Below are 15,116 nucleotides of genomic sequence, written 5' to 3'. Positions count from 1 at the left end.
GTCATTTCTTACTCAGGGATAAACAACTAAAATGGCTGCTGAATTATTCATCCTTTTTCACAACCATGGAGATGATGAATGTGACTGTGTGTCTACATGTGCATTAGTAGTTGTTAATTGAGTGTCCTTCCTCCCACACTGTTAAAACCATGAAAACAAATAGAGTACATATATCACTAGGTCATTTTAGTGTGGTAGGCCTGAGAGTTAGATCTGTTTGGTTAATGTGTGCATTGACGTCAGAGGAATAATTTGGGGGGATATAAAATGTGAAAAATGAGGAGGGGAAGTGGGGACCGCAGAGCGGAATGGTTCAATGGTTATAAAAAGCCAAGCTGTGGGAGTAACACAAAAGTTACCTGACATCACTAAATACTTAAAAGTTAGTCGCTAATGATATTACGACAACAAAGTCAATTCATACATTCTTGCTAGCCACACAACATTTTAACAAAGAAAATGTTTTTACGAATGCCGAAAATAGGGTTTTGGTTTATAAGCCAAAATAAATGAGTTACGGCAACTGTATTCCGGTTCACTGAAATGCAACCAGCAGAAGTCAAAGGATCATGGTTTCTGGCCTGGTGCCACCCACAATGCAGCACTAACCACAACAGGAAATGTCCCTGGGATTTTATTGAAATAAGCCTGGTTCTTGGCTTACAGTATGTGCATGTGTCACAGTCTGAATGTTGGGAGTCCTTTTATGGCTAAACCTTCACGATACCTTTCAATGAACTGTGTTAACTCTGTGTGTGTGTGTGTGTGTGTGTGTGTGTGTGTGTGTGTGTGTGTGTGTGTGTGTGTGTGTGTGTGTGTGTGTGCGCCCACCATCATCACTGGCAGCCTGCTGTTTCACAGCAGTGGGTACAGCCCTTGCAGTAGGTTTTCTGAGTGGGTGACGCCAGCTCTTAGTGGTCCTCTTCACTGACAGCGCAGGGTACTGGCAGCGGGAAAATGCATCATTGAAAGGCATTAGAGTGTTAACAATCTGTATTTGTATAGAGCTTGAGCAAAAGACTGAATGTGTATAATTGTGAGTAAAATAACACTCACAGCACAAACCTCCCCAGGTTCCAGGTCTGATTCATAACACTTGTAGTTACTTGTATCATTTTCCTCCTCCTCTTCTTCCTCCTCATCAGATGAGTCACTACTGCTCTCTCCCCTGGCACTACTTTGCTGCTCCACCTCTTCGCCATCAGATCCCCCTTCTTCCATATCAGACACACCATCCTGTTCACCTCCTCCCATTGCAAGAGGTGAAACAGCAGTGTCTGAGTGTAGACTCTCCTCTGCCTCCCTTTGTCTCCCAAGCTCCCTGCACAAGGAAAGGGCTTCAGACCCGTCCGATTCCCCTCTGTGGAGCTCATAGTCTCCGCAAAGCCCCAGGGGCTCAACAGCACCGACTGAAACTAGCGAGGTGGGCTCGAGCTGGGCCCAGGTGAGAGGCCCACCTTCCTCTTCCTGGTTCTCTGACTCGCGGAGGTCTTGTTCTGGGTCCTCTAGGTCTGTGACCTCTTTGCACTGAGGTTCAGTCCACATGGTGTAAGGTAGTGGGTCATGGGTGAAGTCAGAAGGGAGTTCTGGGTTCAGACTCTGGATTAGTACTGCAGGACTCTGGGAATTTAAGTTTTTCCAGATGCTGCTGGAGAAAGGTTTGGGCTCCATGTACTGGGAAGTACAATGTGAAGGGGAGTATGTAGTGTGGTGGTGGAGTTGTAATGCTGAGTGACTGTCACTTTGTGTGCATAGGGGAGGGGAAGGGGCTGGGGGAATATTGTTTGAGGTACCAGTTAAAAGAAAACCAGCACTGCTCAGACTCAATGCACTGTCTCTTTGAGCTGGTTCCTTTGAGTATTCTTTACATACCAACTCTGCTAAGCTGTACTGCTGATCTGTTTGAGGTGCAGTGCTCGAAACTAGCTGGAGAGTGGAAACATCACTCTCTCCAGTAGGAACATCTTCCAGCTTTGTACGATCATTTTCTGCCGCAATTTCTGGCGTTATTAGCATTTTGTGGACACCAACAGATGTTATTTTGTGCATAGCATTGGCAGTTAAATGAGCCACGTTTCCTTTTAAACCAGACACTGCTGTCCCTTCACAATTATAAGGAGAATCTAAATGCCAGTTGTTGGCATGTTCCACAGTAAGAGGTTCTTTTGACATCATTAAGTCAGTTTCTCCCTCTTCCTGTTTGGCTTCATGTGAGGCCGGAGAGCCAGTTGGCGTCTCCCGTTGAAGCACAGGTGCGATCTGGTGACTGCACAATGTAGCTTTTGGGACGTCAATTATCCCATCATGAGCTGGGGTGAGGGAGGGCATCTCTTGGGTCAGTACAGGTGGCAAAGGGCAGATTCCAACCTTATCTGCTGGCTCCGGAGTGAGTCGTGGCATGTCTAATGCATTCCTCTGTAGCAGAGGAGGGAAAAGAGTTTCCTCAGTGCTGCTTTTTTCTAAACTGCAATTGTGTCCTGAAGGGGAGAGGGGGTCACATGATGTGTAACTATCCCCCTCTACTGGCTCAGTTTTTAGACTATAAAGTGCTTCTGTGGTGGAGTGTAGTGGATTGATATGTTTTGGATCAACAACTGTGTCCATTTTTTCTGCTTTAACAGTGTTCTTAGTGTATTTCTCAGCACCTGTGTCCATGCTGCTGTCAGTGTTTGGTGTTAGGCTTAAAGTGTCTTCTCTGCATGAGGAACCAGATGTCTGAGCTTTAGAGTCAGGGGGACACAAGCTCATCTCGGTGTCAGCAGAAGTGCTTGCTGTGTGGGAGGATGAGCCGAGTTTGTTGTCCTCCAGGGGAGAGACCCTGATAGAGCAGTCCTGAGAAGTTGAGAGGTCTTGTGGTTCAGAAGAGCAACACCGTGACTCATTATTTCCAGGATGCATTTGGGTAGCCTCCGGCCATTGTCTGAGTCCTTCAAGAGTCCTGCCTGTGACCCCTGACCCTGAGAGGTGTTGAGGGTCGACATGAGTGTCTGTCTTTGCCTTTAGGTCATTCTTTACCGATGAAGCAGGGAAGGGAAACGGGCTGCAGTGAGAGTTATGGGATGACTCCTTATTGGAAAATCCCAAACTATTACTCTCTACGCGGTTTACCTTGACCACACACATCTGTCTGCAAGGACCTGTTGAGGATAAAAGTATGGAAATCTACCATCAAGTAAACAAGGACTGTAAAAATATTTTGAAATAAAAATATATGAAAATAGGCACTACTTTAGATCAAAGTGATATCCAAAGTCTCAAATACCTTCCAGTGCCACCAGTCAGTCTCTTACCAGAAAGCTGAACTGAGTTCTGATTCTGGTTGTGCTTTGACTCAGCTTCCTTTTTCTTCTCTTTCTCCTCTTCCCTGCAGGTTGTCCCCGCCACAGACCTCCGCACCTTGGGCCCAGACGGACCCCCCAGACCTTTCCTCTTGCTGCTGCTCAGTGCCGAGCCGCCATCCAGACCAACAGGCTCCTCTGTGGTTCTGAGGCGCTTGGAGCGCATACGAGAGTGGCTGCTGCTGTAGAAAGGGAGAGAGATCAAAGAAGATTGAAACTCAAACACCCCACGATTAACACTGAAAAGCAATGAGAGCAAGTAAGGGCATTTGGCTTTTGCAGCTGCCAAGTATTTCTGGACACATACATTAGGTCACTAGCCAATGCACCAAGGCCACCATCACAGGCACTAAGTCTTAGGGTCAATATCACAATCTGATGCATCTCCAAAAGTTGCATGTTTCTAAATAAATGTTCTTTTGCCCAGACTAAATTTAATTAGCTTGTCTTTATCAACATCAGTGAAGACTGTGTTTATATCAAATGTATAGTATATTATAAATACTTTTAGCTCCACTCCTACTCCAGATTAAAGTCTGTTACACAGAGTACTATTCTCTGTAACAGTATGGCATGGAAAACAGAAGAAACATTGTCGGAGTATGAATACAGTACCCTTTATTAGTAGGTCTGGTCTTGCGCCGTCTCTGCAACCAGCTCTGCAGCTCTGGTGTTGAACTGGGAGTGGCATGTGTGTGGTCAATAGGTGCAGAATCTTTGCCTAGCATCCAGTTAGGGTACCGGTCAGGTTGAAAGCGTTTAACAAAGGGTTCCATGGATATCTTTACCATGTCCCTGCTACATGTGCACTAGAGGAAAGAAAAGGGAGGAGGACAAATGTTATCTCTGCTTTAGAAAAAACATAAGGAGGCCTTGCAGTGTTCACTTTTTAGTCTAAAATCACAGTCTAGTCAGTTCAGTTTAATACTGTATGAGTCATAAAAGTTCAAAATGAGTAATTAATTAATTATTAATTAATTAATTAATTAATGCATACAGTTGCTATATTATAATAATGAGTACTCCTCACCACCAGAGGGCATCAACAACTAGTGTTTCTACCTGTAAGCTACGTCTAATGTCTTAGTAGATAGGAGGATTTGTTACAGACGACCCGCATTAGTGTACGTATTAACTGTGCTTTGCTACAGTGGTTAGTTGATAAATAATTATTTGATGAATGGACTGAACTGTCTTGGGTCACCGTATAGTCAGGTGATGTTAGATCATAAACCAGAAAAACAGTTTTTAGGACAATTGAACTGAATGTTACCTGTGTGGCTACTTTGCCATAGTCTATCCAGCGCACAGTGGCAAAGTTGGTGGACTCTGCACAGTTGAAGCCATGATTGAAACCAGCATGGTAGCCATAAGGGAAGGTGATCATGAACTCCCCAGCTTCCTGAGTAATCTAGGGAAGGAGAAAGACACAAGGGGAGAGGTGACTTTATAAGAATAGATGAGCAACAAAACATGGTACTGGAAACTTTCTTTTTTTTAAGTAAAAGAAATTAAATGAGGGAAAGAAAACAAGCCAATGCACATTTTTGTAATGAGTCAAAACAAACACTACTAATTTCAGTTGCAAGAAAAGCTGTTTTCAGAAAGTTGGTAAATAAAAGGAGTGTAAGTGGCAAGAAGAGGAGGACTGAGTAATTTTTTCAAAGGGGCTGAGAGCCTACCTTATCAAAGGGAATGCCATACTTCTTCAGTATGGAAGGGGAGATTAGAGTCATCTTGTGACGAAGAAAAGCCTCACACCCCTTGAAGCTATTGGGAAAGAAACCTGGCCACACACACACACACACACGGGCGCACACACACACACGCGCACACACACACACACACACACACACACACACACACACACACACACACACACACACACACACACACACACACACACACACACACACACACAGAGTATAAGCCAACCACATTAAATAAATAAAAAACTCACTAAAAAGCTACGCTAATTTCTTCTGGTTGTAACATTTTCAACCTTTATAGACCACAGTGATATTTTTATTTACCTTTGGGCTGCAACTTACAATTATAATGATAATAATACTGATATAATAATGAATTATTAAATAAATGTATATAATGTCTAAAAATATGGCAAATTTGACCATAGCACACAACTAAGTCTTCAAATTGCTTATTATGTCTGACAAGACAAGAAAAGAAAAAAAAGGAACTCAGATAACTACAATGCTGTGTGAAACACAGAAAAGCAGCAAATTAGTAACCAGGAAAAGTCTAGTACTTGTTTTAACAATTTAAAAACAGTCAAAGATAAAAAAAAATTGTCAATCAGTTAATTCATTAATAAAGCTTTCTTGCAGATTTCCTCATCATTTTACATTTGTTTGGATGGATGACTGCAACACCTAGGCATATCTTTCACAGTCTACTGTGAAATTTGTGGTTAAGCTCACCCTTTTTTGCTTTTTACTTATCAGTGAGATAATCAGCATTGCAAGCTCCAATCTAATAACACTGGGAATACTAAATGTAAATGTAATCATATGCATTACAGTTTATTTAGTTTATTAATGCCTTACAGTATGGATTCCTAAAATGGTTTGTCAGTACATGAAGCATCTTTGCCCAGTTTGTGTCTCTACTAATAGCAGTTTTTGTATGTTTGTTCCGAGCTCATTAGCATTCTGCATCTTTAGCTGTGCCATTACCTCTAGTGCCTTCTCATTGCTGAGTTTAATTTATGTTCTGTACTTTGTTGTTTAATGCAGACCTGCTTCTGTATGCTGCAGCCATTATTTAATAATTATTTAATTACCTCTTCCACCTCCATTTACATGGAGAATACAGAGACAATATACATTATTTTATTACCTGTAGCCAGACGCTCCAGTCTCTTCCCATGCTCGGGGGGGATGGCGTACCTGTTAAGAGACAACAGATAGATATGGAGCACACTGAATTATTTTTGACTGGATGGGAAATTCTGAACATGTATTGTTCATTATGCCTACACTGTATCATACACTGACAGGTTGTAGACAAGTTTTCAAGAGGAGCCTTTTACTATTTCAAGACTGCCATCAAGTGGTGGAATGCAAGAAGGCTGATGAACCTTTTTCGAGCACTGCACTTTTGATAAGAAAATCAAATGTATAACACATAGTTATTCCTTATGGTAAATGTATATTCACATTTACTTTAAAAACCTCTAAAACCTGCTACTAGCTTTTCTAGGCAAATGCGTTAATCAGAATGTGATTGTAATATTGTATATCAAAATATGGAGTTCTGTCTCTGATAGGGACAAAATAACCATCACTGATTGGTGTTAAGACTCTTATTATAAGAAAATCTTATTTTGACCTTATTCTGCACTTTCTTGTGCCACACTGCTGACGCAATCTGAATTTAAACTATTCCCAAAGTTCCCGGTGAGAAACCTAGGCAGCGTGACAGAATTCCCTCAAGGTTTGACTAGGCATTCCATTTGACTAGCACCATCCGCCCTCGGGTCTGTGGCATTTCTATCATCGTATCACCTGTCAGCTTAACAGAGCAGTGAGAGACAGGGTGAGAGGGAGAGGCAACCTCAGGTAGAGGTGACACAGGGAGTTGGAGGGGATCGAGAAGAGGGGAGCGAGGTGCATCTTTAAGCCGCTCCCCTCCAGGGACGAGATGTCAAAATAGCAGTAAGATGAAAGAGTGTATGTCAGTGTGTGTGTGTGTGCTAGATGATAAGGGTATGCATGTGTGTGGGTACTTGCCGCATTAGACTGCTCTTTGTGAATGTGTCGGGTGTGTGTGTGTCTGTATTCCTCTGTATGTGTGTGTCACTGTCTGGCTGTGACACTGATCCCTGTGGGGTTGCAGGGCTCACTGCTCTAATGAGCAGAACTCCCTCCAGGGCAAGAGGAAGAGAGAAATGGAACAAGCCAAGCTGACAAAGAAATAAAAAGCAAACTCCATTTTGATCTACCTGCATTCGTCACCTCTTCTTTCACTTTATCGTTTTAACCTGAACCTTAAAACCAGCCCCTCTTCTATCAAAGAATGTATGCTTTAACAAATACTAATTAGTCTTTTGCATGACATATTCTACGATCACGTTACCATGTAACCCTGAAAATCTGCCATCTGCCAGTGACTAAATCAACAAGTTATGTGTACTATATGTTACATTATTGATTGATGCTGGCCTTAGTCTATAGTGTTAATTACAACAGAACTTAATTTTCTGGAGAAAATCCAGTAATTCTTTCTTCCACACACCCCAAAATCCCTGTTCTCTGAGATATCACACCCCCTAACTAAGAGGCAATGTTACCCCCCCGCGACACTCACATAACCCCTATCCCGAGTCCTATGAATACAGAAAGTGTTATTAATGTATCATCGAGTTGAGGTTTGCAAAACATGCATGCAACTAGTTTGTTAATCAGTGTTAAATGTACAGAAACAATGCATAGTATATGGTTGACTGGTTAACTATTCAGTTTTGCCTTGCTCCGCTGTAAAAAAAAAACAATGAAAACTTTGAAAAAAATCAAACCACGTGCCATATCCCTTTGAGAATAAGCTTCATACACACTCCCTCCCTGGATGCTCCACATGTTGTACCTTTTCTATTCTCACTAGTAATTTGACTCTCCAAAGTATATCACTTATTGCAGTTAACCCCCTCCTCCTCAGTGTGCAAACAAGCACTATGGGGAACAAAGCCCGAGGGCTGTATGCAGCAGAATGGCAGTGTTAATCAAATTAAAGCTATTACATTGTATATAATTCACCATTTAAATCCACTTTAATCAAAATCTGATTGTACAGTGCTAAAGATGGATTTTTCTGCCCTGGTGCAAATATGTATATGTGTTTATAAATAGGTCATCCTCAAATGTTTTCAACATGTACTATACTGTATTTCCTTAACCTTAAATGGGAAAGCTTTTACATAAATACATACCACATACAGAAACACAGAGGCAGCTGAATTTTGCTAACGATAGGCAAAATAGTCTACTATCACTCTAGCTGCCTGTGCACTGCCTTTACTACACTTTATTTGATATAATTTGACTTGACTACTGCCATTTAAAACTGCTGCTCTGTTGTGAAAGTCAGAACTTTAAAAAGGTTAAACAGTTAGGATAAGAGACGCATTAAGGCTTACTTTCATTTTGGTCCCCAAAAAAATGCCACAGGGATGGGACATCCATTAAGTCCAATTAACTTGCATGAGTTGCAGTGCTTATAGCAATGAAGGGTATTCAACAGGCATCATTAGCACCCCCAGAAAAGAGAGTGGATGTGAAGATAAAAGTAAGGCTTTAATGGCAGAACTAGTGCCGTCCAACTGGTACAACAAATGGTTTTATGAAGATTATACTGTTGATTTTCACTGTAACAGAGGTGTTGATTCAACATTATCAGATTTTTTTCAGGCTATCTTTTCTATTACTAATGTGCTAGATTGCATTATGTTGCACCACAATTGTTGATTCCTTGTGTGTTTACCCCCTCCCTGTACCTATTGTTCTCACACACTAACCAGGACTTGGGCTCTCCAAAGTGGAGGTAGTTGATGCTGTACAGGTCCATATCTTCAGTGTGCCAGGAGAAGGTGGTCTTCCACATGCCAAAGTATAGATATGGAGTATTAACCCCCTGGATGGATACACCACAGTCCTCCTCGATAACATCCAAGATAGAGTTCAGGTGGCCAATGTTCCATTCTTCCACATCCTAGGAGATTATAAACAATAGTTAGATTAGGTTTGGGGATGATCAAAATCAATCTTGCAGATTAGTAATCCGTCTGACATTTTTAAATCCAATCAGTATCAGCTATATCAAGTATGATTTAACTGACTGTGCTCCAGGTTGGCCAGGTATCAAACCTCCCCTATTTATGATTATTTAACTTGTTCAGAGGGCTGTACTACGAAGCTTCAGGAGTAACTCAGTGACGTCAGGTGTAACCTTCAGGTTGACTCGTACTACAAACAGTTTTACCCAAGGTATGTTGTCACGTCAATTTACTCTCCATGTCTAAACTGCCCCGAGCATGTTATCTTTGTTGACTCCATGTTACCCTATAAACCACCTCTCTTTTGCCCACAGTCTGTGGAGAGTAATGGATTGGAAGACTTTGGTGCACGGATTGTGAGAGGCTCGCTGCAGAGGGCGAGGGTGTTCAGAGACCATCAGAATCCTCAACTTTAACCTGATGATGTTCTCTACAAAGATATTGATTCTCATCTGTGGGAATTCAGTATCTATGCCAGTTTCTAGGGCCAGAATGTATTCCTTATGTTCCCATTTAATCGTTATAAAGATCAAAGAGACTTTTTATGCAGCCAAAGTAATTTACAATATAGAAACACTTTTTAATATACATAGACTAGGTCTATATAGAGATACTTTATTTACAGAGGAACTCAGAGGGTGATTGGTCCAACTGACCACATTTATTCTAACAGTAGCATTAAATTCACATTCACCTTCAGCTTCGGTGCTTTAGGGAGTAGATTTTAATTCAGGGCTTAAAGTTCTCAGGCACCATGCCTGCTTTCAGGCAAAGAGCAGTTTTAAATTCATATAATACTTAATTCAGTTGTACACATTTCCTCCTGGATAGCTTTTCAGGATCCCTTTCTTTCTTTAAACCCTGTTATTTATTAATTTATGATAATTTTTGATTTTTTGTTAATTTGCCAGTTTAATCTTGGAGATTTACCGCTGTCGTATTCAATCATATCGCAAATAAAAGAGGAGTCCATAAGAGAAAAATTTGAGAACCGCTGCCAACAAGCCTCCCTGTCTTTGTTGGGCCCTCCTACAGTGAGATTAGTCAGTTAACTTTTTTAAACTCCTCATATCCTGATGTTATCATTGTACATTATTCTGGAAACAAACATGGAGCATGAACCATTATGAAAAAACTATTCCTGGGCTGCCGAACACACCCCTTTTATGCAAACACAGACAACCTCAGATTAAGTTGACACCGACTCAACTAACTAACATTTAATCACCATCAAAGTACAGTTTAACACCAGTGTAGGCAATCAGAGTTTGCCAACCCGGACCTTCCTTTATAACCCCGACTTAAATCTGAGTAGGTTAATCTCCCTTCATAGTACAGCCCTCTAGTGGCGTGTTGCTTTCAGTCCATTCATTCTTAGTGTCCCCACATTGGATTTGTTAACTTGAAATGACTTATAATAGGGTTGGGGACAAAAAACAAAAGTGAGCTTTATTTACATTGCAAAAATCCAGCCTAAAGCCACATTGCAAGATTCAGCTGAAATAAGTTTATGTTATGTCAAAGTGTTTTCCACCATTACTTCTCCTAATGGCAAAACCAATTAAGAAAACTGATTTAATAACAGGTAACGAAAATGTACACAAATGCATTGAAAAGGGGGAACACAAAGAGAGAGAAACAAAACACATGAGGAATAAAAGCCATCTACCTCATCATATAGGCTGCCACTGACATCAGCACCATATATGGGTGAGACAAAGGTGAGGTTCTTCCAATATTTCCTCTCAAGATCTTCATAGTTCAGGTAGCGAGGTGTACAGTACCTGTGGAGGACACAGACATTACATTTGGTACTGTTAAATGGATCACTCTTGTACCTTTAAACCACACATTTAACTCCAGGTCAAATGTGTGTTTATGAGAACTGTAGCTCTGGAAACACACAAATCAATAGTTACCTTCCCCTTTACCAATGTCTCACTATGTCGATATATTTATAAAAAGTCAGTACATGAAGCAAAAATCTAATCTTCGCATGTAACTGACAACTTGTTCATCTCACAGTATGGGGTTGTTTTGCATGATTATGTGACGTTCCCTATATCTCGAGATCCTGTCGTACGGCTGCAGGGAGAAACTGTGATTAGTGTGGCCCTAATCATTTCTAAGAGTTTGCTGTTCATTCATCCTGTTTTCTCAGTACAGAGTTCATGCAGTATATCATCCTTACTTGCTAATGCAACTTTAATCAACTTATGCAAGTATATATGTTTTTTAATCATTGGTCACATGATGGATATAAAACATAACATATCTTCAGTAGGTTTTTATCTTATTTAGGCCAGCAGTGGAGGACAGTGGAGGATATAATACCGGCAACACTTGCAATACAACATATAGACATAATCGGCTATGTCAGAAACACACTATCCAGAATGATAAATGAACATCAAACATATACACATATACTGATGCTGTTGGTAAGTATCTCTCTATTTCTATCAGCTAGTTTAACAGGTAACCAATCATCTTCTGGAGGTTATTGTGTATTCTCAAAATATATTTAATATTGGTCAATTGTGTAATATATATGCCATGTACACTGTGGACAGAAAAAGTTAGACTTTTAATCTGGCAGCACTAGAATGTATTCTATGTGTGAGTGTAAGCGCGTGTCCTCCCCCCTAATTTAAACAATAAGGCACTGAAAGCAATTAAATAACTCTATAATACTCACATGTCACTGTTAGCTAATCGCCTGAATTCCTGCACATTAAGAGGCTTCTTTTGGATGTTGTACTGAGTGAAGAGCCCCGATTGGCCAGCCACCATCTGCTGGATTGGAGCATCAATCATCAGATCATCTATGTCGTCATAGGTACGACGGGGCTTCCAGCCTTTAGGGGGTATCACCTGTGGGACAAACAGAGGAGGGAATGATTGCTGTTGAACATAAAACAAGAACAGAGTTACCTTGTACGAATAGATCACTCTAATCAACAGTAGCTAACCCACCAAAAGTAAAGCAAAAGGGCCATTAGCTGATTAGCTTGTATGTATTTTAACATGACACACTATATGTCTGAATGTCTCTCCCTGTCTTTCTTCTTTCCTGACTGACTAAAACTGCCTTCAGTCCAAGATGATGTACAAACAACCTATGTCATCAAACTATACGCCTATGAGAGAGGACAATTGGACACACCAACCTAGTGGACACAATGAAGTCTATCACACTGATCCATCACATGGTTTTAGATTTCACTGATCTAGACAAGCAATGGTGAACTTCAAGCTTTGTTCAAGTTGATATTGAAAACTGCCTACCTTAGCCAGGCCTGCGCGGTGTGCACCCTGAGACTCCATATAAACCAGGTACTGGTTGAAGTCCTTGAACTCTTCCATGGTGGGCCTGAAGGTCATAATCTTGCAGGTGGGGTTTGCAGGGGTGAACACCTCTGCTCCCGCCATCCTGCCGCCTCACCAGATACAACCTGGGGGGAAAAAACAACATCAACTCTATGACTGGCTTTTAAATTGTAATGGTGACAGATACTGGGTCTGGTAAAAAAAAAAAAAAAAACATTGATTACTTTGTGGGGGGAGGTATGTGGAATGGAAGAAGAACTATTGGCAAGAATTTCCACACATGGTTTAACAAAATTTTAAAACCAATAAGAGCATCGGCAAACTGGAGAATCTGCTGTCTATTCAATGCTGAATAAATGTTGTAGATACTGTTATAGATACAGTGCCTGTACGGATGGAAACATACTTGAAAAGTAATTAATTTTTGTTTGTTTAAATAGTAATAAATTAATCTAGTGTAGTCTAGTCTGTTATTTTTGGTTGTTAGAGTGTGTTTATGGCAGCAATAAAGCAAAGCTAATAACAAGATCAGTTAAAAACATTAGGCCTATACCCATTTCACACTTATCTCCAGCATTTTCTTACTACGTTTAATCAGTTATTTCCACTTTTCTGCACCTGTTGCAGAATCATGCTAATTCTAATAATTCCCTATTAGTGTAAGTGTTAATTAATCAGGGAAGTGTATTTATTTTCTCTGTGTCTAATACCTTGGTACACGTTTTATACTGACCACGACAAAATCCGTGCCGCTGTATGTGATTGACGGGGACTGGACTAGGAGGCAGGCAACTTCACCACTAGATGGAGGTAGAGATTCAACAAATGTCGGTTTGATCCTTTGATCCTTGCTGATGCCAACAACCCTTTTCAGATTTTTGTCCCATCCACCCATCCCACTCCCAACTCTGACTTCACTGTGCATTCAGACAAAGGATCATATTGCCCTGAAAGAAGCTGCTGTGGGTATTGAACGTTACATATGTTCATACCGCTACTTCACTGCAAACCACATTACAATGGCGTGCGACCTGATTATATAACAGGCAATTGCAGGCTGAAACAAGTTTTTAAAAACAAAAACAAAAAACCAGCTAGAGTATTTAGACACAATGTGACTTACTCTTTGTTCATTTATTAAAACTATCATTTCAAAACGTGGATACCCTTAACCGGGCATTTTCGGCCTTTTATTTCCCTAAACAACCCCATTAAAGATCCCGAGAGCAAATAAATCTCGGCTGAATAGCAGTTTTGCTTTTAATACTGCATGAGCGTCTGTAGCTTGGCAGATCTTTGTTGTCTGCCGAACCAGCTAACTAGCCAACTAGCCTACGTTTTGTTATGATGCAAAGTAATGGCTGAACAGTTAGCGCAGCTTGCTAGCTCAGCAGACTAGCTCACTTATATTTAGATAGTAAACCCATTGAGCTCTCTTTGACTTGAATGTGATAATGTGTTGGACCCGACTTGAAGGCACTTGGTTGGGGGACAGTGTTTGCAGTTGGGACAAGGAAAGCATAGCTAACCGTTGAGCTAACCGTTGAGCTAACCGAGCTAGCACATTAGCCAACTTCTGAACGCAGGAGTCAGCGGGGTTTAAATGTCCCTCGCAAGGTGGCTGCAGATAAGTTAGGCCCGTAGCGTTAGCCACTTCGCTCTGTGACTTTGAGTGGCACAAATGACCATGTACGATAGGTGTACCACACATACACTGTGTGTCGATATCGAACAAGTTTAGCAGTGCGCACGCAAACAGTGACAAAGCACACAGCGCGAGGTGCCCATCGGCATGAGCCCGTGCCAACTTATGTGGTTGGCAGCGCTAACGGTTAGCTGTTAGCTGTTAACGGTTAGCTGTTAGCTGTTAGCTGTTGATAGCTCGGCTAATCCTGCACAGCAGTCACGAAATACACACCGCTTTCTCGCAAACTGGTAGGCTGCTAGCTACTAGCACGCATTTCCGCCGGTACGGCGTTATCACATGTCGTTTTCACTAAAGTATAAACAGTAATTTACCTCGATTTTGGAAAGACGGGTTGGTGTTGTTGTTTATCCCCTTCCTTGTTCGTCCAGCTGATTCACATGACAGCTGCTGCCGCTGCTTCGTGCTTTGAGGACGGGCCGCGTTCCAGATCGCTTCTACTCCAGCTCTACGGTGTGTCGGTGTGTCGGTGTGCTAACAGGACACCACTGTGCGGACAGGCAGAGCGGGGCGTGGTACATCCGTACACTGTGAGATCTACGAGCCAGGCGGAGCGTCGGTGAACGGGAACGCAGCCAGTGTTGGTCGAGAGTGCACCTGTATCTTTCAGCATGTTAACTGTGTTTAATGCACAGGTACATGTCAGATGTTTTATGTGTTGTCTTTGTTTTACAGATGAAATGTCAAATAAACTATTGAAACTACATGTTTGAGATGTTACTTAAAGCACCATGAATATTGACTGACAAAAGGTACTAATAAGGTACATTTTATGAATTGCAATTAATTACTTTATTAATAATAAGTTAATAAAAACTTCCTAATCCTTTACAGACCACTTATGATATTCTGGGTTGCCAGTTTGAGAACTGGCATTGGTGTTTATCCTACTCCGACATGACACTTGCTTTCTCTTCTTAGCTCTGGTTCATCAAACCTCATTGATTTGTTT

At 41.3% G+C, this 15,116-nt stretch overlaps 1 protein-coding gene across 9 annotated transcripts in view; it reads right to left on the bottom strand.

Moving 5' to 3' along the window:
• The window catches only part of kdm4c (lysine (K)-specific demethylase 4C), a 29,407-nt gene extending 14,729 nt beyond the window's left edge, over positions 1-14,678 (bottom strand). For 2 of the 9 annotated variants that reach the window (XM_051384461.1, XM_051384465.1), the window contains exons 1-12: positions 14,479-14,669; positions 12,418-12,584; positions 11,828-12,003; positions 10,799-10,913; positions 8,872-9,065; positions 6,198-6,247; positions 5,021-5,124; positions 4,612-4,749; positions 3,954-4,147; positions 3,291-3,520; positions 1,057-3,137; positions 832-943 (exon numbers count right to left, since the gene is read on the bottom strand). In XM_051384461.1, the coding sequence (XP_051240421.1) occupies positions 832-943; positions 1,057-3,137; positions 3,291-3,520; positions 3,954-4,147; positions 4,612-4,749; positions 5,021-5,124; positions 6,198-6,247; positions 8,872-9,065; positions 10,799-10,913; positions 11,828-12,003; positions 12,418-12,561 (3,538 nt within the window). In that variant the 5' untranslated portion in view covers positions 12,562-12,584; positions 14,479-14,669. Of the gene's footprint in view, positions 1-831; positions 944-1,056; positions 3,138-3,262; positions 3,521-3,953; positions 4,148-4,611; positions 4,750-5,020; positions 5,125-6,197; positions 6,248-8,871; positions 9,066-10,798; positions 10,914-11,827; positions 12,004-12,417; positions 12,585-14,478 lie in introns of those variants that run through there. The other 7 variants (XM_051384460.1, XM_051384464.1, XM_051384466.1 and 4 more) reach the window with 6 other exon arrangements.
• Positions 14,679-15,116: the final 438 nt, after the last annotated feature.

Source organism: Dicentrarchus labrax, unplaced genomic scaffold, assembly GCF_905237075.1.
Source record: "Dicentrarchus labrax unplaced genomic scaffold, dlabrax2021, whole genome shotgun sequence".
In the NCBI taxonomy this organism is placed as follows: Eukaryota; Metazoa; Chordata; class Actinopteri; family Moronidae; genus Dicentrarchus; species Dicentrarchus labrax.
The sequence above is the reverse complement of the archived record's forward strand: the minus strand, read 5'-3'. Positions and strand labels throughout refer to the sequence as shown.